Source organism: Vanessa tameamea, chromosome 28 (genome assembly GCF_037043105.1).
Source record: "Vanessa tameamea isolate UH-Manoa-2023 chromosome 28, ilVanTame1 primary haplotype, whole genome shotgun sequence".
NCBI lineage: Eukaryota > Metazoa > Arthropoda > Insecta > Lepidoptera > Nymphalidae > Vanessa > Vanessa tameamea.
The window spans coordinates 5,610,280-5,636,853 of NC_087336.1; the positions used below are offsets into that span (position 1 = coordinate 5,610,280).

The 26,574-nt window shown below is 32.1% G+C and overlaps 3 protein-coding genes across 5 annotated transcripts in view; 1 reads left to right on the top strand and 2 right to left on the bottom strand.

The window, feature by feature from the left end:
* LOC113391837 (uncharacterized) overlaps positions 1 to 26,574 on the bottom strand; it is an 83,070-nt gene that overhangs the window by 30,605 nt on the left and 25,891 nt on the right. The gene's annotated exons all lie outside the window — the stretch shown is intronic.
* On the bottom strand, positions 4,809 to 15,562 carry LOC113391825 (uncharacterized). Of its 3 annotated transcripts, none has more exons than XM_064219468.1 (8): positions 15,463 to 15,562; positions 12,090 to 12,225; positions 10,800 to 10,942; positions 9,816 to 9,919; positions 9,101 to 9,252; positions 8,464 to 8,538; positions 7,266 to 7,381; positions 4,809 to 5,960 (listed from the first exon to the last, which is right to left on the bottom strand). In XM_064219468.1, exons 2-8 carry the CDS (start codon positions 12,217 to 12,219, stop codon positions 4,902 to 4,904), a joined length of 1,779 nt encoding a protein of 592 aa, XP_064075538.1. In that variant the 5' UTR covers positions 12,220 to 12,225; positions 15,463 to 15,562; the 3' UTR covers positions 4,809 to 4,901. The 3 variants fall into 3 exon arrangements, with proteins under 3 accessions (XP_064075538.1, XP_026483704.2, XP_026483705.2); XM_026627919.2 differs by having other exon boundaries at positions 10,800 to 10,960; XM_026627920.2 differs by lacking the exon at positions 15,463 to 15,562 and adding an exon at positions 15,096 to 15,455 and having other exon boundaries at positions 10,800 to 10,960.
* The window catches only part of LOC113391828 (adenosylhomocysteinase-like 1), a 52,790-nt gene continuing 42,057 nt past the window's right edge, over positions 15,842 to 26,574 (top strand). The window contains exon 1 of the mRNA XM_026627923.2: positions 15,842 to 16,501. Within this exon, the coding sequence (XP_026483708.1) occupies positions 16,261 to 16,501 (241 nt within the window). The 5' untranslated portion in view covers positions 15,842 to 16,260. The remainder of the gene's footprint in view (positions 16,502 to 26,574) is intronic.

Consider the following 26,574-nt stretch of genomic DNA (forward strand, 5'->3'; position numbering starts at 1 on the left):
AATTTCATAATACATCTCGTTACAATTACCATTATTATGTCTTACCAAAATTATTGAATACCATCATATATTTTAATATAATATGTACAAATAATAAGGCAAACTAATATTTAAAACAGACAAAACAAACACTAGACTAAACCAATATCCATACAAGTTATACAAGATGCAGTAAGTTTCATTTTAATTCATTATATTTGAACATATTATATTAAAATAGATTTACAGGTATAAAAATCTTATTTTACACTAAATATATTCACTAAGTTCAACCATACATGTTTCTATATATACAAATTTATTTAATGCACCATTTTCTAATTAATTAAACCGTCAGAGAGTAAATTTAAACTTTTAAACCAGAATATTTTAAAAATCATATAATCATAACTACAAATTTCTATAACTCGGTTTTACAAATAATACATTATGAAATTGTTGTATTTGACGGTATTAACTAAACTAACATTATCATGCGTGATGCGCTCATATAGCTTTGGAATATTTAATATTATTGACGAAAATCTAGATTGAACACTTCATCAATGAATAAAACATCAAAATTTTTGTAAGTAAGTATGTTTCAGAATGAATCTTATACTGATTGCTACAGGTATGGGAATGATTATGGGGTTATAAATTTTGACAGTGCTTCTTCAATTCATTGGTTGGCTTAATTAATGGCTTTTAGTTATGCCCAGAGGTACAATTGACACCTTAAGAATGTCTATGTTAAATTTATCTACTTAGCTCCCACAATCCTTGAAAACCCAGCCAAGTTTAAATTTTGTGAGATCAATCTAGATTTTCATAAATCTATTACACATCCTTTTATCAAACCGCCTGCGGTTTTCATACAATTTTATCAGTCTATGCTAAAGTTTAGATTTAATTATATTATGATGTACAATAATGCCGGAACTACACATGTGAACATCAAAAAAAAAATCAATCGGCACTACATAATTATAGTCGCGAACATTTTGCCACACGTGATTTGACTTCGTATTATTCCCAAGGCATTTAATATATCTTTGCCGCTCGTCTTCACATACTTTCTGTACTTTGTTTAATAGAGCATATTTAGTAATGAACGATACGCGTTTAATCTACAAGGTTATTTATGTAAATATACCTTTCTTATCAATTTATTTTTGTTCTAAATCAAAAAACTTTTCGCAAACACAAAATGCAATAAATAAAGATTATATAGATATTTCGTAAGAATTTAAAAGCACCATTATTAAAATAAAATGATTACTAAATTTTTTTTCCGATAATTTTTAATGGACTAGGATCTCAAAGCTTTTTGTTAAAAAAGTAACAGCCTGTGACCGCACCTCAGCTGTACTAAGTGCCCCCTTCTTTTTTAGGAGAAAGTTTTGTGTAATTTCAACTAAAACATATCAAGCGATTGCTTTTACAGTGGACACGCGAACGAGCTTCGTGTTGAATCACTTAACATATAAGAAACCCACTAAAAAGTGCAATAATTTGTATATGGCAGCACTGGCCGCGTGTGTTCAAAAGTTAAACGCGCCGTTCGCGCCAAATTACAATAAAATTATTATAATATTTTCTTAATAAAATGATGGTATCCATTCCCTTGGCTGTTTCTAGAATTCCTTAGTATTATTGGTTATCACGTTATATTGACGTTATAGTAACTATATTACAACCAATATAAATGCATTGGCAACACAATAGTCGGATACATTTTTCTTAAACCTGATGGAAAAGGCCAACTTATGCCCTAGAGCTTCGAAAGATAACAAGCCTTTCACACTGGACATTTATACAATATTGTAATTAATAAGTATGAAGATTAATAAAATGCAATGTGTTTAGTATCAGGGAAAATATTGACAATACAAATATTAGTTCTAAGATATAAAACAAACCCAAGAGTAGTATTAATGTTATGTTTTTAATACTATTCTATTTATAAAGAATGTTAGTACTCAGTTGTGTTAAAAACTTTAGTATTTTCATATTTTATCTACTTGAATTGTTTTTTCTATAATAAATATGCTTAAGTCGAAACTTATAATCACACTAACTAACTAAGTATTGAAATCTATGTCATTTTTTCATTTAAACTATTTGTAATTGAGCAAAAATACTAAATCATAAATTGAATTGAATTTTCGAACATATATACTACAGTCAAAACTCTTGTCTGGTCAATGATAATTTTAAATGGCAACATTTTTTTTTTATTAATTTTGATGCAAGACATAGGTTAGGTTAATTTTATTCCAGTACATTTTTACATTACACAATGACAGTTATGTAATAACCTCGGTATTCAGTTACATAACATTAGATTACAAATATATCAATATAAAATTAACCTGTACTATTTCTTCGGTCAAAACTAATTTTATTGGTGCATAGTAAATTTCCACCAGAACAGAGATGTGACTGTTACATTAATATTCTTAATAAAGTAAATAGAAACACTGAACTGATTTCTATACTAGGTTATATTGTAAACTAACATTTTGTTTGAGCAAAACTATATAAAAAAAACTCAAGAAGGCTGTTTTATAATACAAATTCAAAAATAATGACAAATTGGACTCAAATCAAAATCTTATTGATATCTGTTAACCATTATATGTCATTGACAAAAAATGAACTGAGAGCTATGCTAACTTCCTAATGTTGAAAGTGGACTTTGAATGTTCATCTTACTATAGATAGGCTTTCATTTCTGTTTTAAACTAGTCAACTAAAGATTCGTCCCCCAACAATTCAACCCCATTGAACGCACGTTAAAAAGAGACTAATAATGTTTTTTCTCATTCACTATTTATTTGAAAAGTGAAAGAACTGGATGAAAATTCTAACTAATATTATAAGTATGAACGTGAATTTGTTTAGACTTTGTTTGTTACCATTTAACATCTTAACTAATCAGCCGATCATTATGGCGCAGTTCCTAAAGTACACCCCCCCCCACCGCCTTTTTTTACATGAGAGTCATGGGTAGCTAATTTTTGAAGTACATTGAAAGTGAATGGAAAATGAACTTGCAATGTAAATCATGCATTTTTACATTTAAAATTATGTATGAAATGAAAATGATAAATCTTAAATTGAATCCAATTCAATGTTAAAGTTTGAATTTATTTTTTATAAAACAACTTTAGCTTGACCCTAACGATTGATTACCATCACATTCATTCATTATTTAGCTTTTTGAAATATATAATATATATACAACACTCAACCAATATTAGTTTCACATGCTTGACAACCAACATGGCTTCGAATTATTTAATATATTTATTTATTTGTCCAATCTGACTAACAATTATCAAATTCAACCCAGAGCTTCTATACTCTTTGCAAAAACATTTCAATATTGCTTATTAACTGACGATACAAATGCAATTTAATAATAATTATCTTAAACATTGAATTATTCTCCCCTCTCACATACATTGAAAGATTTATGACTGTTATTAGTACAGGCTCTAAAAATATGGAAACAGTCACATTTTCACTAGGTCACACACTTTATCACCATAAGAAGTGCTATTTTGTGAACAATATATTTATATACTTTTCAATAACTAAACATAGCAATATTAAATTTTAAACTAAATATTGCTTTAGCCCTACTCCAATGGTCTTCTATCCGATTTTTATGCTCAGATGTTATGCTGACATTACTAGATTATTTCACATCTGGATATTGGCGATATAAATATTACACATTATATAAATATTGTTCACAAAATAAGACCTCATTGGAGAAGATTTGTCTTGTTACCTATAATATTGGCCATAAATCTATATGCATTGAAAAATCCATTACATTATATAGAACATTATCAAGGCACTCGGTTATTATAAATTATTATGATGGAAATTTTCGAAATATCAAGTACTTTACAATTTCTCTCATTTTCCAAGTAACCTTGTCATTTTCCTTGTCTATTTTATGGTGAAAAAATTTATACATTCACCGTTCAGATGTTTATTAATTATAATTCCAGATAACTAATAAATAATAAGCTTAATTCAGCTCATTAGGGAAATCTATATTTTAAAGCACTTTATTGAAATGACAAATAAAATTTAATTAAAAACTATTATGAATTGTATTATTTAGTATCATGGAAAGAATAATTTTATCGAATAACATACAGTGTGCACATAGAATAACCGATTTAAAAAAAATATATTTATTTTTAAAAATGGAATAAAATACAAAAATTATTTATTAATATCCAAAATATTCAGTTTCACATGTCTGTGTTATGTCAAAAATTTGGCAGACTATACATATTTCTACGAGCTTCAGAGGTTTTGATTTAAGGACCATTATTTATGATACGACGACTGTCAAGTCATCCTATCTCTATTGTCTAGTTTTCTAATGATTTTATTATTTCCTGCACAAGAATTTTATTTATGAGATAACTTGTGTATTATCAATCACGTTTAATGTTTGCGTAGTTACTTTACCGTTTGCTATAGTATATGTATTTAATGATTCCTACTTAGCTTCCTTATCCATAATTTAAATTACTACATTTTGTGCATAGTAATATAAGTCTGAGGTAGAATTTACCTCTTTAGTAATAAAAATGGCGGCACTTTTAAATATGAATGTTAAGCCATGGCGGCTTTAAGCTAGCGATTTCTAGACAATTTCCTTAATCAATGTATTCCTAGATTAGTTAAAATCTTTGAAATGCATATTACAAAATTTTACATCCAAATTTCATATACAAAATTAACAAACAATTTTTATATCACTCACCGAATCCGATAAATCCACTCGAAGTTTTATCATACACTAAACTTTCAGTCCGAAATAACACCAATGTGAGATCACAAGCACAATTTCAAAGTAACGACATCTGTTAAGCGTTCCAAAACTATCACTAACTATTGTAGTCTTTGTCACAGCGATCATCGTGATCCCAGTACTTATGATTTCTTGGCACTTCGGTAACGTGTCTCCTTGGTGATGTTTTAGAATCAGTGTCCCCGCTGTTCCGTCTAGTTGCCCGTCCAGGATTCGACTGTCGGGATTCTCGTGAACTCCGTGAAACGGAACGGAATTTCTCATTATCTTTGTCATTTTCATCGTCTAGGTTATCCTGTGAACGCTGTCTTGTCCAATTTTTTTTATTTTTATTCGAGTCTTCTTTCAAATCACTCTTTTCTCTGCGCCAGTTTTCCACCGGTCTTCGGTTACTTGTTTTCTGCACTTCATTATTAACTCTTTCCGGTGCTGGGTTAGGTCTTTCAGCAGAGTACTGCGGGACAAATTCTGGTGCATTAAAATTTGGCGTTGATTGGAAATTCTGTATGTATGCACCATCCCCTTGTTGTAAATAGTTAGCGTAGTTTTCTTGATAATTGTAATTAGGTGGGGGATAGTCGGGCACATAATTTTGTATATTAGGGGGTAAAACGGTGGGGTTAAACACAGGCTCCGTTTCCGGCTTCTTGGGTTCCTCATCAGTCTGTCTCCAGGAATTCAAGTCGTATCTTTTTGTTAAGCTACTTTTTGTTGTCCATGTGTCGAAATTATCCTGGGTTAACTGTTCCTGTCGTAACAGCCCAGCACCTGCTCCAAGAATAGGTCTTAATTTTGGTTTTGTATCCTCGTCTTGATTTAAGCTAATTTGTGACATATTCTGACTTACTTTCTCTGTATCTGAGCTGGCATCTGACCTATAGTCATCTTTTTTTTTCCAAGACCCATATGTAACTTCACTAAAACTCTCATCTGTAGTTAAATCTAAATGAGCTGCATAAAACTGCTGGAGTGTGTTCGGTAAAGGCAGAAACTTATTTAAGCACAAATCTGCTGATAATAGTAACCATATTATGCTCACTGGCGGTGGTGTTAGCAGACGTAGTCGTATGGAAATTGATAGTTCGTCTAATTCTTGGGCAAGGACAGATAGCAGTTCTCTACCATTTTGCATGAGCTGGAAACGAAAGAAAATAATGTTAATCTTTTTTTATCAATTTCAATGGATGATATAACTAACTCAGTTATAAAGAACCATTCTAATTTTATTTCATGTCCCTAAATAACAACAATGTAGTTCTCATTGTTATAGAAGCAATAATTTCAATGCAATAGGTTTGTCACAATGTCCATTTCAACAACTAAATTTGAAAGTGACGTGATATCATTGGTTGAGAATTTGCATAATCAATGAAAACATACATTACGGAATTGCAAAAAAAAAAATTATATATTTTAATGTTACTATTTTTAATGAAGTTTAGTAATATTATTTAGCTTCTCCATGCAGTTTATACTTGTATCTATAATACATCTACGTACCTGCTATCGTCTCGTGGATTGCAATGATGTTATACATAATTATATACACTCTATTCCAACCACGAGAGGAGAAAAGCCAAATAAACAACATTTGACAGCAAATTGACGTGATATCATTGGTCGAGAGCTTGATTGGTCTATGATATTCAATATGAATTTGCGAAAAAATGGCGTTTTTAACTTCGACGAAACTGTTATCGGAATTTTGGAAGTAAAATTAAAATATACGTAGTTAAGTGTAATAGTATTATATATCAAATAAAGATATATCCATCATAAACTCTTAGTAGTGCACGATATATCTGAGTTATTAGCAAATTATATGAAATACGTAAATCTAAGGTATGTTATCTTTTTCCTTCTTTCATTGGAATAGGTTTTATATAACTTTGCGATATATATATTTATATCCGATATAAAATTTTACTGCGATATAACTCTTTTCAATAGGCCTTTAAATGCAAGCACATTTTCTCAAACAGGCTGGTAATTCTTATGATTAGTATGTTTATAAATAATCGAAGTGTAGCAGAAATTCGTAAATCAACCTCACCATTGCATGTATTACGACTGTGTTCAAATCTAAGTTATTATTTTTTTTTTTTTATGGCATTGATTGGCGGACGAGCACATGGGCCACCTGATGGTAAGTGGTCACCACCGCCCATAGACAAACGCGCTGTAAGAAATATTAACCATTCCTTACATCATCTATGCGCCACCAACACTGGGAACTAAGATGTTATGTCCCTTGTGCCTGTGATTACACTGGCTCACTCACCCTTCTAACCGGAACACAACAATACAGAGTACTGTTATTTGGCGGTAGAATATCTGATGAGTAGGTGGTACCTACCCAGACGGGCTTGTACAAAGCCCTACCACCAAGTATGTTTTATATAGTTCTAAAATAACAATAGAATTAAAATAACTGGGTTACCTGTGTAGCGAGACTGCGGTGTGCTCTTAAGTCATCACTTGCCAGTAGAGCTCTCATATACTGTAGGAGCGGATTGGCCAAAATGTGAACTTTGTTTCCATTGCAAAGACGAGCCTCTGGAATTAAATAAATTATTTTATAACATTAGTTAAAGTCATATCTATTTTAGTTGGGTCAAATTTATATTTTCTTTTGGAGATGTCATCTTTAGTCATTTCCAACAAAAGCAATATATATAACATTTGACATTGAATTGAAGCAATATCATTGGTCGAGAGCTTGAATAGTCTTGAGAGTTAATGTCGGTGAAATTGCCATCGTACCTTTAATAGTAAGATTAGTAAGTCGCCTGCGAAACCTCGCGTTTATTCAAAATAATTATTAGGAATTTCAAAACCTACGACAGGTTTTGTTTTGATTTTATTTCATTGTTAACTTCAAGTCACTTATCTACATATATTTGGTACCAAAATGATTGAACTTTATTTAAGTGAAATTTTTAACGTCAAATGGTATTCATTAGTTAAGTTAGGATTGGAGTCTGTCGATAACAATTTTGTTTACGTTTTTCTTTTTTTTTTCTTATACTCTACCCGGCCAGTTACTTTTGTTCCGCTCTCTAAAATAATTCGTTTCTAAATTTTAACAATTTAGTAAATTGCAATCAAGAATCCTCTCTATATTTCTGCACATCTACGATTAGAGCTCTTGTAAATGAGACCATAACCGATTTTTTATGTGCAGCCATCGTCCCATAAGCACGGGGACAAAAATCGGCTTACGCTTTTAATATACGAGATTAAAGTGGATATAAGTAGAGAACTGGAATAGTATTATATAATAAATAAAGATATATTAAACTGGAACTACCGGTAGTGCCTAATATAACATAATTATAAGCCAATCGCATGAAATATGTAAATCTAAGATTAGTTTATCTTTACTTATTCGATTGGAATTAGTTTCAGATAGGTACAACACTTGGCTCAGTCTCAAAGACTTGCTGATTTGTTCTAATATTTCTTTTTACTAATATCATACCTTTTTTTTAAATATATTATAAACAAAGATAATAATAACTACAGCATCACTCTTTTTTCAATTGAAATAGGTTATAGTAGATTATTATCGGCAGTTACGAATTACTTAAACAATAATAATAATAACAGCAAAATAAACAACTTCAATTGCATTTTACCTGCGAAGTAATCACCCATCAAGTTGGCAGCATTTATCAAATATATGGGATTCGATCGCTCGAGAACTTCCAACTCTGAAATTTCATAAGTAATGTTATTAATTTCTAATACGTGAACAGTAATCTCTCTAGCTTTGTACGCAAATTACGCGGACGGAGGAGTGTGAAATTTGTCACAGGTTTTTGGAATTTTATATGTTGAAAACTAATATTTTTATACAATATGCTTTAGATATACATACAAAAATATTACACACACGTTTGAGTAAAATACAAAAATATGAACACATTTAATATGAAACATTCTATGTACGTACTCCCAATGACAACGTAAACAATGACTGTTGATGTTTTTTGTAAATGTACTAACATAGATTCAGTTGACACCTATTATTCCTATCGTAGGAAGTTCTACTATTTACTCTCACCATCTCATAACTCAATAAAGCATAACTTCAATATAAAACAATCCCATGACCTACTATGTAACAGAGATGTTCGGTCTGGGATTCGATATTTTGTTAAATAAGTAATAAATTATAATCTCATTAAAAAAAAAAAAGAAATAAAATATCAAATCGCAGACCGAAGATCTGATTCGAAAGAAGAATCAATTTCAAAAAAAGAATGGTCTCACTAGTGAAGGTTCCCTGCATGACGATGTTGAGCAGCGCGGCGCGCAGCAGCTGCTGGCGCTGCTGGCGGGTGAAGGACGCGCCCACGGCCGCCAGCTTGCGTGACGTCACCGAGCTCTGCAGCGCCGCCGCGCGGAACGACGCGAACGCCTGTCTGCGGGGCACGCTCACTGATCACTCGTGCTACCGATCTCAGTTCGAGTTTCATTACATTAAAATACTTCTTTACTCCTCAGTCCTCGAGTAGGTCGATCAGACACTGCTCCGATGGATTTTGGTGAATATATGTATATGTATCAGAATTTCTTTAGACGCATATAGGTTTCCTCACGTTTCCTTTACCGCCGAGCACGAGATGAAGCACGTGAAAAATGATTGGTGTTTTCCCGAGCTCGACTCTTCATGTGTTACTTTTTTATATAATATGCTGGACGGATGAATGAGGAACCAGATGGTAAGCGGTCACTACCGCTCAGACCTTAGCGCTGTAGAAAATATTAACTCCTATTTCTTACACCGCCAATGCACCACCGACCTTGGAAGGTAAATCAAATCAAATCAAATCAAAAATCTTTATTCAATATAGAAGTGTTTACACTTGCTTATTGATTGTCAAAAATCTACCACCGGTTCGGAATTTAGCACCTCGGACCTGAGAAGAACCGGCGAAAGAAACTCAGCGAAAGTCAGCGAACTCAGAAAAAGATCAAAACTTACTGCAATCGTGTTTCATCTGGACACATGTTTGTGACTGTCGTTTCAAAATGACGTAACTTCCTATTGAACTGTATACCGTCCTCACCGGGAGAAAACTGTTCCAACTGAAAATAAAACAATAAAAAAAATCAAATTCAAAATCTTCGGTATTATCTAAACGAATTTTATAATATTAAAATTATAATTAAATCATTTCAAAATGTCAGAATTAGTAATAAAAAAAACTTGAATTAGCTCGATACCTCTTTTAATGCATTTAAATAAATTTATGAAAGTAATTATTTAGCAGATTTATAGATGAAGATGAAAAGCTTTGAAGATTCGAAAGTGCTCAAACTGAGCTTTGATATTGTAAAGTGTATGAAATACACTTGGTCCTCTTAACCGGATATCAAAATTGTAATTGAATGATTCGCAATTTTTTAAATGAACATAATATTATCAAGTTGTAAACATAATTTTAATGTCAGATTTCGCAGTTTTTGTAAAGTATAATGTTTCGAACAGCACATAAAGCCGGCGACTCTTCCCTGTGTCAAGTTTTTATACCGGTTTTTAATGTGCCGTCCCATAGGTATATAAAAGTCAAATAAACAATATTCGACAGCAAATTGACGCGATATCATTGGTCGAGAGTTTGATTAATCCATGATTTTTGGATTTGCGATGCGATGGATTTGCGAAAAAATTACGTTTTGAACGTCGACGAAACTGTTATCATAATTTTGGAAGTAAAATTAAAGTGGATATAAGTTGTTAAGGGTAATAATATTGTATTATAAATAAAGATATATTAATCATAAACACTTAGAAGTGCGCAATATAGCTGAGTTAATATCAAATCGCATGAAATACGTAAATCTAAGGGTTGTTTATCTTTATTTCTGTTTCTATCGAATGGACTCTACGCTCCTCTTGGAGTGGGAGCCATCTAAATACATTCAAAGTTATAAAAGAGGAGATGAAAGAACATAGTGTACTCACCAGTACCAACAAGGGAGCGAACTGTTCATCCACGTACAGCAGCTCCGACAGCGCATCGTCTTCCGGACGGTACATCTCCGTTTTATCCTGTACAGGTTTCTCTTCATCTTCACTCACATCCCCTTTCATCTCCACTTTTGTGTCTGGAATGACGCGTTTTACTGTTTACGACAAATTAATACTTTTTTCTACCATTCATCGTATGGAATATATATTACTTTATATATTATTGTTAATATTAGATCGCTTGTTAAAATCCACGAAAGGACTGTCAAGGATTCGTAAGTGTTTTTTTTTATTTATTAGGGACCTCAAACAAAGCATACACACTTGCGAATACGTTACATCGTGGTATAATGTTTCAAAATGTATGTGCTCCTTCAATTACAGGAGACCACATCAAGGACATTCAATATTGAATGCATTAAATTTAAACCAAAATAAATGTTACATAGTGGAGTAAATAATGGTTATTTCATCTTTCCAATAAATTGCTATAATCAAATTTCAGAAGTCAAGTCGAGTAAAACCGTTGTTTAGAGACGTGCTTGTATCCAAACTAATCAAAATTCTTTAAACGCCTGGAGTGCTTGTTGTATACTCTATCTATACATATAATAAAATTTGAGTATCTGTTTGTAATAATAAAATAGCCCATTCTTACTAAATGCATACATATGTATGTATACATGGTACATATACCAAAATAACATTTTTTACAATTTTTGTCTGTCTGTCTGTTTGTTCCGGTTAATCTCTGGAACAGCTGAACCGATTTCAACGGGACTTTCACTGGCAGATAGCGGGCGTAATAAGGAGTAACTTAGGCTACTTTTATTTTAGAATTATATATAGAATAAAAATAAAATCACGCTACAATATCCAAATAACTTAAATTCAAACAACGCGTACGAAGTCGCGGGCACAGCTAGTCTATTCATATAATAAAATTGGAGTGTCTGTTTGTAAAATTAAAATAACCGCGTTTTGCTAAATGCATAACTATGTATACACGGTACATATACCTAAATAACATTTTTTACAATTTTTGTCTGTCTGTCTGTTTGTTCCGGCTAATCTCTGGAATTTTGGAAGTAAAATTAAAGTGGAAATAAGTGGTTAAGTGCAATAATGTTGTATTTTAAATAAATATATATTAACCATAAACTCTTAATAGTGCACATTCTAGCTGAGTTATTAGCAAAACGCATGAAATACGTAATTTTGAGGTTTTTTTATCTTTTTTCCTACTTCCATTGGAATAGGCTATATTAAAATTCGTCCACTTACCTGTGGATCTAGGACTTAGTTCCGCTAGGGTCCTAGCTGCGTTGATCTCGTCCAAGTCTTCGCCGGGACGTGTTTCGCGCTGAGGTAGATGATGCCGCCCCGTGTAACCGCGACCTCGTCCAGAGGACATTGTGTTCTGGAATTAAAAAAACAAATTCATATTGTGTTTTAAGTCATTCATATCTTCTATTTAAGTATCAAACAGCACGTTAAGCCGTTATTCCTGCCCCTGAAATCTTTCAGGTCGTGTCGTTTGCCGTCTCCGGATTAAGAGAGTGAGGGAATACAGAGTGCACCTGTCTTGCGTTCACTGATATGATATAATATCCCACATAGTTGGCTGGTCACCCTTGAAATTTCGGTCCGCCCTTCGGTCGGTCGAAGGCATAAGTATATGATATGGACCTGAATCAGCTACACTGTTGGATTGCAGTGTCTATGAATTTCACGATATTTTCTATTACGAGTTTGTATACAGCCTGTACCAAAAGGGGCTATGCAATATACATTCGACAAGTATTATCTACATCTCTAGATGGGTTTACATAAAACGTGTACATTGAAAGACAAGACAAACAGAAAAGATAATATGTAATTGTGTTTTGTTTTTAGCAGAACACAATATCAAAGTTTCATCAGAGATAAATAATTTGAACGTATAGTGGACTAACAAACAAACGTTCCTATTTGTTTAATTCTAGCTGTCAACCTTGTTTTAGGGTGTTGATCGTCAGGAATTCGGTATAAAAAGTAACAAATTTCATCAAATTAGGTTCAGTGGTTTGGCCGTGAAAGAGTAAGACAGATATACAGACAGACAGATAAGAGTTACTTTCGTGTTTATAATATTAGTATAGATTGATATTATTTAAATATACGGCGGCATATTCAATGGAGAATAGTCAACAAGTACTCGCGTGTAAACGGAACAAAGACACGAGTATACTGTCTATTCCCTTACTCACATAATACTATAGCACGGTAATTGAGCACGAAATTTCAGACGCTGGACCACTGGCTTTACTTGCTTTCTAAGGGTGGTTAAACTCATTTAAACTCTACTCCAATTTCCAAACTTATGACAAACTCAATTATTTATTATGCCATACACTGTATTTGAGCCTGACTTTGGAATCTGCTGCCATATAATGTAGCCACCGGATTCCTGAGGATATTCATATATTAAACTAGTTAAACCTGCGGATTTACCCGCATGAAAATTATAAAACACTTCAAACCCTCGTTTTACCCCCTTAGGGGTGGACTTTCGTAAAATTTATAGTTTGTAGTTGTTATAGTTTCTGAGATCTCGAGATTAATCCGTGAGCGGTATTTCGCTTTTTTATATATATATATAGAATTATCAAGTATCAGTTACTATTAAACGTCATGAATACAAGAACTGTGTCCATTGATGTGACAAAACAATCTCCTTTCCCAGAAATACAAATTTTTCTAACAACTCTGATAAGCAAGATTGTAAACTAAGTGTTCACAATTGTCGAAGCAATATCGAATTTCTTGGTTTTCGTCTAAAATCTAACGACCTAACTCCTGAATCTTGTTTAATGGGTTTTTAGAAAAGTACAAGGTATGTAACAATTTGAATTTATTATGTAGTTATTATTTTGAGTCTTAAAAATCATTATACAAAAACTAAATACATAATAAACAATTTTTCTTGAGCTCCATGATATCCTTGATTTACCCAATGTGAGAATTGGCAGTATAAAAATAGTTTATACATCTTTGTGTGTCAATATCACGGTCAGGGGTGATCATTTCCTATCAGAGCTTTGCAATATTCTTATCTACTATTGACTATTAACAATAACAATATATTCTAAATATGATTTGACATAACCCAATCTGTTTTTACATTCCACATTCAAATTACTGACAAAAAAAAACCATACACAGAATTTGTGTCATGTTAAAACTGCTTATTTTACGTTATCGAACAAATGCAAACACAACATAATACTTTAGCGAATATCTCGATTGAGACAATTTAAAAAAAAAAAAATTAAATACTACTTATATTACTCGAGACAAGATGTAGTGTTGCCGTATGTTAAGAGAATATGTATTTTTATTTTCAAAGGAAAAATTAATCCATTCGTTTACTAGTAAACTTTGTACTTTGAATAGTGGAGCTGCTTTTTTCTTCCGAATGTCAAATTCTTGATGACGGAAAGGATGAAATAGTTTTAAAACAGTTCATCTACTGTACATCTTTTATTGATGATGAAAAAGCTGTAAAGTTATTACAAAGCTTTCATAATCTCCAAAATAAGAAGCGAGTCTTTTAGAAATTTGGATCCACCAAGCCAGCCACCAAGAATCAACATCGACTCATAACGCAATTTAATCCTATCCTATATATATTTGTATGTAATGCATGTATTCATCGATAAAATAATGAAATTAATTTATTTTTAAATCATTAATGCAATAGGAAATATTCTAAGGGTAATTTGGCCACATTAGATTTCAAATTTGGGTAATTATTATAGACATTTGAGTGTTCTATCAGACAGGCTTGCTCAAAGTAAGTACTTAACCACCTCTAAATTTAAACATTAAATCTTAAGGGGACAATAAAAGAATGTTCAGACTTCAGAAGGTAACTCAGATGGACATTATGTCTTTAAGGACTCGTGGACCACTTATCATTTGATGGTATATTTGCATGTTCACCAACATATCATCAATAAATATGTATACACAAAGTGAATTTAATCCAAGTCCTATTTATAACAACAATATTGAAGTTGAATCAATGAATAAAATACTTACAATATAACTGTTTAGCTCGTATGAAATGAATACTTTTCGTAAATGGTTTATAAATAACTTCGAGATTTTTTTTAACGGAAATATACATACATAAATATCGCCCACGTTTCCGTACGAGTCGTAAACACATCTTCTAAGGCTTTACAAGTGACTTGTCTTTGCCTTATTTATTCAGCGTGACGAGTAAATAACGGGATATTTACTTACTTGTTGTTTAATTATGAGCCCTCAATGATAAACCGTATGAATGACGCGACATGTCACACTTTTTCTTGTTCCATAAGATGGAAAACAAACTTAGCGAGATACATACGAAATAGTTGTCATGGAAATAAATGAAAATGTTTTGGATTATACTTCATGTTTAATTTATAGTTTCCACGATATATTCTGGCATGTCTACGAGATTTGAATATTTTTTTTATTGCCGCTGTCTACCGGTTCACACATGATGACGAATTTTGAAAAAAGGTTTTCCTTATTGATTAACCCGCGCCATCATCGTTCTAAAAACATGCACGCAGTAATAAAAACAAGTCCTAAAATAAATGTATATTTAATTGTTTTCACTTACCGGAAAGTTATATATGAAAGCACTTTTTGTTACTTATTTATTTCCTAGTTGTTTCACGTAGCGGTTGTCATGCATTTCATTTCCATATTGGCGACGCTAGTGATTCAAAACTGTTGCCATCGACAAAATATAATTTAATCTTTAGAATTATACCGGTTTTTTAATCAATTGTTTTAAGTATTGTTTTTTAGTATAATAATTATTATACTTTCAAAGAATTGTAATTTAGTTATAATAATTATTTATTTCATAATCTTTTATTCTTATAACAAATATAATATTTTGTATCGTACTAAAATGTTATTGGAAATATACCGGTTTTTGTATGTTCGATCGACAAAATGAAAATTGACATTTCTGTTTTTGTATGGCAAATAGAACTGTGGTGGGGAGCGTGTTTCGGTTCGTGGGAAATGACTTGAGTATCGCAGATTTTTAAAATATAATGTGAATTGAAATTTATATATTATTACTTAAACCTCCATGTATCGATCTTTAACGTATAATATTAGTTTTTATTAATCAATAATCAATATTTATTAGTAAATTCATGTTTATAGTCTATCGCATATCGAAATATCGCCACTGCGCCTTAACGAATTGTTTTTATTATTGATATTTTTTATTGTCGTGTAAATCACGAAAATCAATGCCTAATTTCGATAATAAATAAACAAAGACGTGCTTTAAGTGTCTGAAAGCTCAATTAAGTGATTCTTTAACTATTAAGTGAAAAAAATAAATAAAAAATAGTCGCGTTTGCGGAGCTAATAAATAATTTGAAAATCGAATTACAAGATGTCTGACGCTCATGCGGAGCCAAATCAACATAGGAAGGAGAGTGTTGCAACTGCTAACGTTCCTAGTGATAGCCCAGTTACCGATCCTGGTCAGGTTCGTGGCGGGAATACCGATGGTTCAGCCGGGAAGTTCGAAGGTCAACGAGTGAAGTCCGGAGCATTGAAGAAGTCTGCAAGATATAGAAGTAGATCTTTGTCGGCTTCGTCTGCAGATTCGTACAGTTCAACATCTTATACTGGTAAGTCAGCCTTATAATTTTTTCAGCTGAAAAGAATATGTTCATAGTCTTCGATGTTATTGATAAAAGTGTTACCCTCACTTCATGAAGCAATTCGTTATTTAATTAAATAAATAAAATTTGTATGAAATATTAAAAAGTCTGGATATAGGTATGTGGAGGGTCAATGACCTTTCATTCTTGTCTGAAATGATTGATTTTCTTATTAATTTTTGTTATGCATGTACATGTTTGTATAATAATGCATAATTGTAGTCCTATATTAAGAAAATCTAGCACCTAATTAATACATAACAGTTTTAAAATGTAGTGTAAGTAATCCTTTTTTGTATGTACTTTCGGTTGAATTATATTATTAAGGAAGGTCTTTAATGGACAGGATGAGAACTTAAATACCAATTATTCTTAAGTTCATTAGTAAAGTTATCTTATTTATTAAATAATTATTTCATATGTTTATTGAAGTTTACTTATGTCAATAAAGTCTAGTGTTTTTTTTGATTTGTTGTTTATTGAAGCTGCATATTGATTGTCAAAAATTTAACACCGGTTCAAAAAACTTCAGACTTGACAAGAACTACTGAAAGCAACGGTGTTTTATATTGTTATGTATGAAGTATAAAGTCAAGTAAGAAACCTTAACTATCCCTAATTAAAAAAAAAATTAGATAATTGTTAATTTAATTGACATATCATGCAAATATTTTTTTTTATTTCAAAATATATTAAAATAATCACAAATTTGGTTTTCTATTTGAGCATAATTTAAATTTATTACTTGAATGCAACAAAATAATAAAAATTACAGTTAAAAAAAACCGCGTTGCCGTGAATATGGCGCCCAAAATAACATTTTAATCTGTAATGTATTAACAATGATCGTGACTTGATGTTTGTTAACACAAAAAAAAAAAAAACAATTTTGAAAAATCGTTTGCCATCGGGATCTATGGTAATTATTGTTTACATTTTTGCCGCCAATAATGCCGTTCGTCATTTGAATATGAATATCTTTACTCTGTATCTCACTAATATACCAAATTCCGAGGTCGTAGTTTTTAATCATTAGCCGTAACAAGTAAATATAATTCTTTTTTTTGTAAGCGAATTCTCAGTAAAGTAAAAAGTACAGGTACCTCCATTTTGGAACAAGTTATTGAGCTTATTCCACCACGCTGCTTCAACGCGGGTTGCTGGTTATCCGTGTACCAGATTAACTAACATTCGATAGATTTTCTTACGATATTTTCATTCATAAGACGACGTACATTATAAACACATGAAAATTCAGTGGTGCTTGCTCGGATTTGAACCTGCAGTCATCAGTTAAGATTTACGTGTTCTCGTAAATATTAGTAAAAGCTGTCTGAAGGTTACTCCTATACTTTTATACCCCATAGTACTCAAACAACGAAGATCAGTTAAAAAAAAAAAAATAGAATTGGAGTAGTTTTTAGTAAGATGACAGTTTTTTTTTCTGACTTAACTTAATAATCATCGCTATATTTTACCCAATTTACACAATCTATACTAATATTATAAATATGAAATTTGTTATGAAGCGAGCTTGAACTCCAAGGACTCCAGTTTATGTCTGACACCTGACAACCAACCCCTAAAACGCGATCAAAGCCGCAGGCGAAAACTGGTATTAGTAATTTCCTAAAAGTTGATAGAGGTATCAATTTCCCATCGTACGGAAATTTTTCACACGCTTTTTTATCTTCTACATTTTCCGCAAAAATATGTCGAAGCCGTGCTTACATTTTGAATTTAGTTTTCTAACAAAATTCATGTTAAATTTTCCTTTTATCTATCATTAAACTGTTATAGCTGGCCTTTGAAACGGCTTGAAATCGAACTGGAATTTGGATAGATAACTGTTAATTATTTATTCAAATAGGTAGTCAGACTGGCACAAGCCTCACTTGATGGTAAGTTGCCTGCCTGTCCATAGACGTTGGAATTGTATGAGAAATTTACCAACTCTTAAATCGCCATGCGCCACCAATCTTGGGGATTTATATGTTATGTCTCTTGTAGCTTTGTGTTAAGTTATCCTTTAAACTGGGACACGATAATACTAGGTAGTACTGTTTAGGAATAGATAAAGTGGTGAGTGGATGGTATCCACTCAGAGTGGCTTGCGTAAACACCAAGTAAAGTATTAAATATTTATATGTTCAAGTTTGCTAGTTATTACTTATAAATCTTCTTTTTTAAGTAATAGACAGTCGGACGGGTAAATAAACGGGCCAGCTGATGGTAAGTGGTCACCACTGCTCACAGACATTGGCGCTGTAACCATTCCTTACATCACAGTTATGCGCCACCAAACTTGGGAACTAAGATGTTATGTCCCTTGTGCCTGTAGTTACACTGGCTCACTCATTTCAAACTGGAACATAACAATATTGAGTACAGCTGTTTTGCGGTAGAATATCTGATCTGGGTTGCACGTACCCAAGGCGCTACGAAAAAAAAATCCGTATTAAAACATTGTCAAAAGAATTATTAAAAATAAAAAAGAGAGTCGCTCATGGAATGAAAATAACAGATTTTTTGTGAATTGGATATTTAACTTCAGAACTATAATATTTATAAAATAAAACAAATAATAAATAAATATTCTGTGTACTGGTGTATTTATTATGATATTATTTGTATCGTTTACTTCTAGCTGATTACGAATACGAATTATACAAACTATTCACTCCGTGATAAAGATATGGATTAAAGTGTATTTATATTCCAGGTCTCATTCATTTTAATTCATTCATTCATTGATTGCCAAAGTCTAAAGGGCATTGCCCGTTTGCAAATTAGAAGCCGTAATATCCAGTTGACAAAGAGCAATACCCCGTGCCGACAGACAAACGTTAAGACACCATTTCTCTATGAATTTTGTATTTTATTTGGTGGTAGGGCTTTGTGCAAGCCCATCTGGGTAGGTACGACCTATGCATTAGCTCCTAAAGTTGGTGGCTCATTGCGATGTAAGGAATCTTTAATATTTCTCCCTGAGCTAATGTCTATGGCCGATAGTGACTTACCATCAGGTGGCCCATTGGCCGGGAGCTTACCTATACGATTAAAATAAAATATATATAAATATTTTGCACTTAATTCTCATTATAAATTAATAAAAATATATGTATTATTAAGACTGTAATATAAGTTTCAGATATTTTATTGAATCTTCTTCTTCTGCTTGGCGTTTAATAATCCCAGCTATCAGATCTGACTTCCGACTAAGTCTTTTGCACGGTCTTTAGCGTCATCCTGTGTAAGGCCATTGCTCACGTCCTGCTTCACGACATCTCGTATATTGATAGCCTAAGCCGATTTTTATCCCAGTGATTTTAGGACGATAGCTGCACATAAAAAAAAAATACGGTCCAAAAAATGTGCAGAAAAATAAAGAGGATTCTTTATTGCAATTTATTAAATTGTTAAGATTTAATAAATAATTAATTTTAGAGACCGGAAAATAGTTACTGGCCACATAGAGAGTGGCGCTATGGCTGTATAAAAAAACATTATAAATCATGCGAGCAGACGTCAATAACATTAAATTAAAAAAAAAAACATCAAAGTCATAGGTTTCGAAATTTGTAAAAATCTGTCGAATAAACGAGAAGTTTCGCGTGCGACCCACTAGTTATATTGAATATTAATTAAAAAATATATATTTGATGTTATAACTCATAATTAGTATTGTAACCACGTATAATGGTGTACAGTCTCGATAATATTATCTTAAATTTATTGTTTATTTCGTGTATATGGTGGATTTAATGACGCACTTGTTACCTTCTTAAAGTTGCATAATATTCAAAATATCGTGTCAAGGTAGATTGCTTTGATTAATTGCGGTTTGGTCGCATTTAGAATTTAATCTATAACCTCAATTATAAAAAGGTACAAAAATTTTTGTTTGTATATATGTAATCTCTGGAACTAATGACCCAATTCTAAATTCATGTCGCTGGTAGAAAGCCATATTATTCCTGAGTGCTATAGGATATTGATTATATTTATATGATATTAGCTGAACCTGCGGCTTTACCCGCGCGAAATTTTTAAAACACAAAGTTCCAACCCCCGTTTTAGCCCGTATGTCTGCTCCCTATAAGGAACTTACCTGCCAAATATCAATTATTCTAGTTTCTGAGATTTCGTGAGTAATCAGTGAGTGGTATTTCGTTTTTATATATGTATGTAGATTATTTTCTTTATAAAGAAATTGCACGCGTGCGATTCTGGGGATGTTCACTAGTAGTATATATAATACCAACATTATAAAGAAGCACGTTTTAATAAATAATTTGCCGATTACGATGAAACTTTCAGATTAAGATAGTTAAGTTTTGTGATAAATATTGTTGCTTATAATGTATAAGACAATAATATAATCATTTGAATAATCATAAAAATGCATGCACGCTATCTGCTTTTAAGCAATTTAACTTTGCCAATAAATAAATACAAACCTTTAAAAAAACCATTAGTTAATCAGCATATTACTCAACACAAAATTATATTAATGATAAAAAAGATTGGAGCTAATACTCGTTGACTATCAAGCTAGATATAAGTATTATAAAACATTAATTATATTCGATTGAGATAACTTTGAGTTAAAGTTGAGTTTGAATTTTGAACTACTGAGTTTATTGCCTGAATCGGTGGTATCTTTACATTTATTAAACTTCTGTAAAATGACGTTTCAAAAGCCTTCTTGAATGAGGTTTATTTTGATTTGATTGGGTGCGTAAGCGCTGCGTCCCGTTTAGTGTACCCGTACCATGATCATCGCTGTGAGATAAATATTTCAAACAAAACATTTGTTTTAATAAAATAATGTACAATTATAAAACACTCGATTTAAAAATATATTAATTTTATTTTATGAAAAATAAAGACGGTTAAAATAACAAAGAAAAACGTATGTGGAGGCAAAAACAGAGATTTTTAAAGTGATAACTTGTGGGAGATTAAACCGTTTCGTTACGTAACGCGTTATGGCTCCAGTCTGTCTGGCTTCCCTTTCTCTTACTCATAAGGCAGGCTCGTCTCTCACTCTACCTCAAAGCGCTAGCGGTATTTCGGACAGTTTCAGTTATTACTTTCTGTCGGGCGTCCCGAGACGCACACGTATCTTTTATCTTATTAAATCCCATACATATTGAAGATATCCAAAGTATGTAAAAAAAAAATTAAGTTAAATGACAGTAAATATATTTATGTATAATGTTATTTAGATAATTTATGTATTAATGTTGCATAATTATAAATTTATTATAATTTATATATTTACTGTAATTTATGAACTTTGGATTATTATATAAAAGAGCACCAGACTGTATTAATATGCCGTGTTCACATGCTTAGGAATGTAATCTGGCTCAAAATTGTGTAAGTCCGTAATTTTAATGTATGTTCTGATTGGATTCTGTTTGTGTATCTATGTATAAATAAATAGTAAAAATATTAATACATAACGGTAAATAATCAAATATAAATTAATTAATTTTTTGTCGTACAATAGACGTAGATATGGTTACCCTGTATACTAAAATCAATTTCATATGGATACAAGCTTTAATCAGTTTAAACTCGCAACTCTATCGCTGATACCTAAGTATGGAAAGGGATTCCATTAAATAAATTGAATAATAAAATTCAATACGCAACATGGAAACTGGGGATATTGCTTATGAATAATTTATTATATTTGTATGAGAAATACTCGGTACCGAAATAAGGATTATCTATCTATTGTTTCATTTAAAATAACATTCTCATTTATGTACTCACATTACTTGATACTTTTTTTAGGTAATATGTTTGTATATATAGAAAACGTATACGATTGTGGAGTTTAATTTTTTTTATTGCTAGTGGCTTCGATGTTAAAAGTAACAGCCAAGGAATCAGTGTCAGTCTCTCAAGTCTTGCGATTCTCACGATTAATTTTACGGGGTTAAATAAGAGCAGTAACATCGATGGTGGCAAGGGTCCATTTAGAGAACCAAGTTAGAAACGTCTACCTGAACTGAACTCCTAGGAAAAGATAGACCGTGTAAGCCGAAATAGTCCACCTCCTTTCAAACAGCGTCTTTGATCAAAGCTTAATATTGATAAACAGCTTAGAAAAAACTTTGAAATTAAAGATGGTTCGAAATCGATATTGTTTTGCCTTACATAAACTGTTATAAAGTTATAAAATAAATGTGACCAGTCAAGATCCGAGATGACCCAGTGGTTAGAACGCGTGCATCTTAACCGATGATTTCGACTAACCCAGACAAGCGCCACTGAATTTTCATGTGCTTAATTTGTGTTTATAATTCATCTCGTGCTCGGCGGTGAAAGAAAACATCGTGAGGAAACCTACATGTGTCTAATTTCAACGAAATTCTGCCACATGTGTATTCCACCAAACCGCATTGGAGCAGCGTGGTTGAATATGTTCCAAACCTTCTCAAAGGGAGAGGAGGCCTTAGCTCAGCAGTGGGAAATTTACAGGCTGCTAATGTATGTAAATGACCATTTCGTAATGATATTTTAAATGTTCAGCTTTAAATAGAGTTCCTTTAAATATGTCCATGAGTAACGCAAACCATTTGCATTACACACGGACATACTGGTCACATTTCTTTGTTATATACATGAGTTTATGTAATGAAAAAAGATGAATTCGAAACGTCTGTAATTCTATTTACTTAATACAAGTAAAATTATAAACGGTCATGCAAACGAAACATTGATTTTTCACGGTGTTACCGAAAAATAAATATTCGTACAAATTGCTTGGTAACGCTTGGAATGGTAAAAATTTCTGACGGCGCCAATGTCTACGGCCAGTTGTGATTACTTACCATCAGGTGGCCAATTAACCCAGGATGATTAAATTTTTGATTACCATTTTAACGCTACTAAAGTTAAGGATAATGTTGAATCTATACTTCTATACTAATATTATAAATCTGTCTGTCTGTCTGTCGCTCTTTCACTGCCAAACCAATAAACCGAATTTGATGAAATTTGGTAAGAAGCAAACATGAGCTCCAAGGAAGGACATGGGTAACTTTTTTTACCTAACGCATGACAACCAACCCCTAAACCGCGAGCGAAGCTGCGGGCGACAAATAGTGATTAAATAAATGCTTTGTATTCAAGGAACTTTCCTTGATCGTTATTGTCGATCAACGTGTGCCCTTTCGTAAGATATATGTCATTATTACCATAGCGCCTTTTTTTTTTTTTTGTTTTACGAGGAAGAAATGCATTTACGCATGCCGCCCGGTCGGGGGACCGGGACGGGTATTTGGGACTCAACCGGGATCTACCCACTAAAACCATCCTCGGGTTTCTCGCCGAGTGGTGAGGCCACGGGATCGCCAAGGGCATTTTTTGTAAGGGAACCTTCAAGAAAAGAGCGTACTCCTTCCTGAAAGGCCGGCAACGCACCTGCATGCCCCCCGGTGTTGCAGATGTTCATGGGCGGTGGTAGTCACTTTTCATCAGGTGAGCCTTCTGCTCGTTTGCCCGAAAAAAAAATCAAATTGTGATCATAACAATGTGAAAAAAAAGGAAATTTTACTAATTTTGGCATTCCCATTAAAATAACGTCCAAAAGTAGTAAGTATTCGGAAAGTTCCTTTAGTCAAAGATGGCCGCCCGTTGAACTGTCATGTCATTGAATTCCATGAATTTAATATCGAAATATCCCAACCTTTTTTTAATGATCTTTAATTGTGGAAAGGTTTCGATCGGGTCATATACCTGCACGTAATTACTAATATAGAAATGACAAGATCGTTTTCAGAACTTATGTTTTATTTTTTATTTTAGAAGTGAAACCTTTGTGACGATAAACTCGTTACTGATATCAATTGTCTCCTTGAATGCTGTCATAATGGAACAAGTATTGTTATAATACTTCTATTCAGTCTCGAAATGGATCAGTCAATTTGTGGACGTCCTTCAATAGAGCGAACACGGTCCTAGACACAAATACTGGGGCTCGAGATGAAACTAGTTGTGTCTGATAAGATGGAATATATTTATTCAAATGTGGATATGACTAGAATTATGCTGTAATTCAATTTTGATATATTTAGAGTCTTAAGTTTTAAAAGGAATAAGACCAGGAGATTTTGTAGAATGTTTCAATACTAATTATGCACATATTGATATATGTACTATGTAAGAAAAAAAAACAAACATTTTTTTATTTTATTTATTTAGGAAGCCGACGTAATATTTAAAGTATCTAACTCTATAGATGTAATATATAGGTACATCAAAGTCTTATAAATATTACAATGTTTATCACTTACAGGCTAATTCATCGTATTAAAAGAAAAAATAAACAAAAAAAAAACTGCGCCTACTAAAGATGAAATCAATTACAAAAAAAATCAACTTTCAAATTATAAACTAAAAAATTATCTCCAAAAGCCCTCGGAAGGGAGTTGTGGGGCTAAGGATAGAGTTGTTTATTTGGTATCCGGAAAAATTTCATTACGCTGTTATATAGTCCTTGACCAAGCATACTCAAGCTCCCCAAAGCATCCGAGTTCTTATGTCACAAATCTTGTGAAAAGTGAATTTGATTATTATTATTATTCTAGTTCAATACACTACCAAAAGTAAAATTAAATAGTTTGTGCTATCCTAGTGTTTACTTTAATCAAACCTATCCTTAACATGGTCAAACCCTTCCTAAATAACATCCTGGATCCGCACACTCATCACGTTGCTATAAACAAGTTCACCAGCATCTAATAAAGGGTCAGAATCAGCGAAAGATGATAAGAGTTTTTACGTACTGTGAAGGAATTTTATTAATTGATTTAAAAAATCAGTAATCGCTTTAGTAATAATCTATCTTATAGACTAGATTTCATCTCACGCATGTTTTGTTCTATTTTAATTTAAAAAAAAAGGTCTAGCAAATTATCGGACGACAATGGAGCTATTTCGATTCATTTTGACAGTAATGACAACAGATATTCTTTTGGGGGTTTGAAAAGTTTTTTCCCTAGTTTCTGAATGTTATTAACGTGATGGTATTATGTGAATTGTATAGAAAATGTAAAATACTTTTGTTATTTTCTTTAATTGACATTTGTTCCATTTCATGAGGTTTTTAGACCTTTCCACATAAGCCTGGGTTGCGTTCTACTTACATTTTCATGACTCTGAATAGTTAGCGAAAATGTAAGATTTTTTTTAGGTTAAGAACGTCTTGGTTAACGTTTACCTATTTTTTGTAATAAAAAATTAAATAACAGTCCGTGCTCGAGGTTTCTCTGATTCAGAAGAAGGTTTATTTGGAGTACGAGATAACTTGATGTTCTGATGAATTTTGACGACTACTCTTAAGAGACTAGCTATCACTAGGACATCTCAGTGTATAGACATTAAGACTGTTTCTATAGATGATAGCAATTTCTAAAAAAAAATATTTAAGCAGAATTCAGTTTGTGACTATATTGAGTACTATAAGAGCACATATATATATGTACACTGATAAACCAGTTCAGCTGCGCGTTTTCTTATTAGTATGCTTACTAAAAGCATTATTTTAAGCTGAAATCTTATTGAGATAAAATATAGTCTTCTTGATAAGAAAATTATAAAAATCGGTCCAGTAGATTTAAGAGTTTATAGATTAGAAACAAATACATCTTTCCTTTTTATAATATCACTGTAGATATATACGTAAGATGTTACCGTTAACGTTTTTCAATATTTCCAGCGATATAGGCAAAACATTAACAGAGAACGTATTTCTTGAACGTTACGACGTAGTTAGATAATAAATGTTTGTAATGCTCGATCCAAGTTTACGTAAGCATTGACGTACAACATAACGTAACTCTTCATGGTTCCACGGAAGGTCGTGCTCGTCAAGATAATAGGAAAGATACAGTTCTGAAGCCTGAAATTGTTCTATGAATAAAGTCGGAAATCTGTCATTTTATAAAGACAAATGAGTGACCAAAAAGTTTTTTTTATTTTAGGGTTTATATATGTGTGTGATTCTTTATTCCAGATAA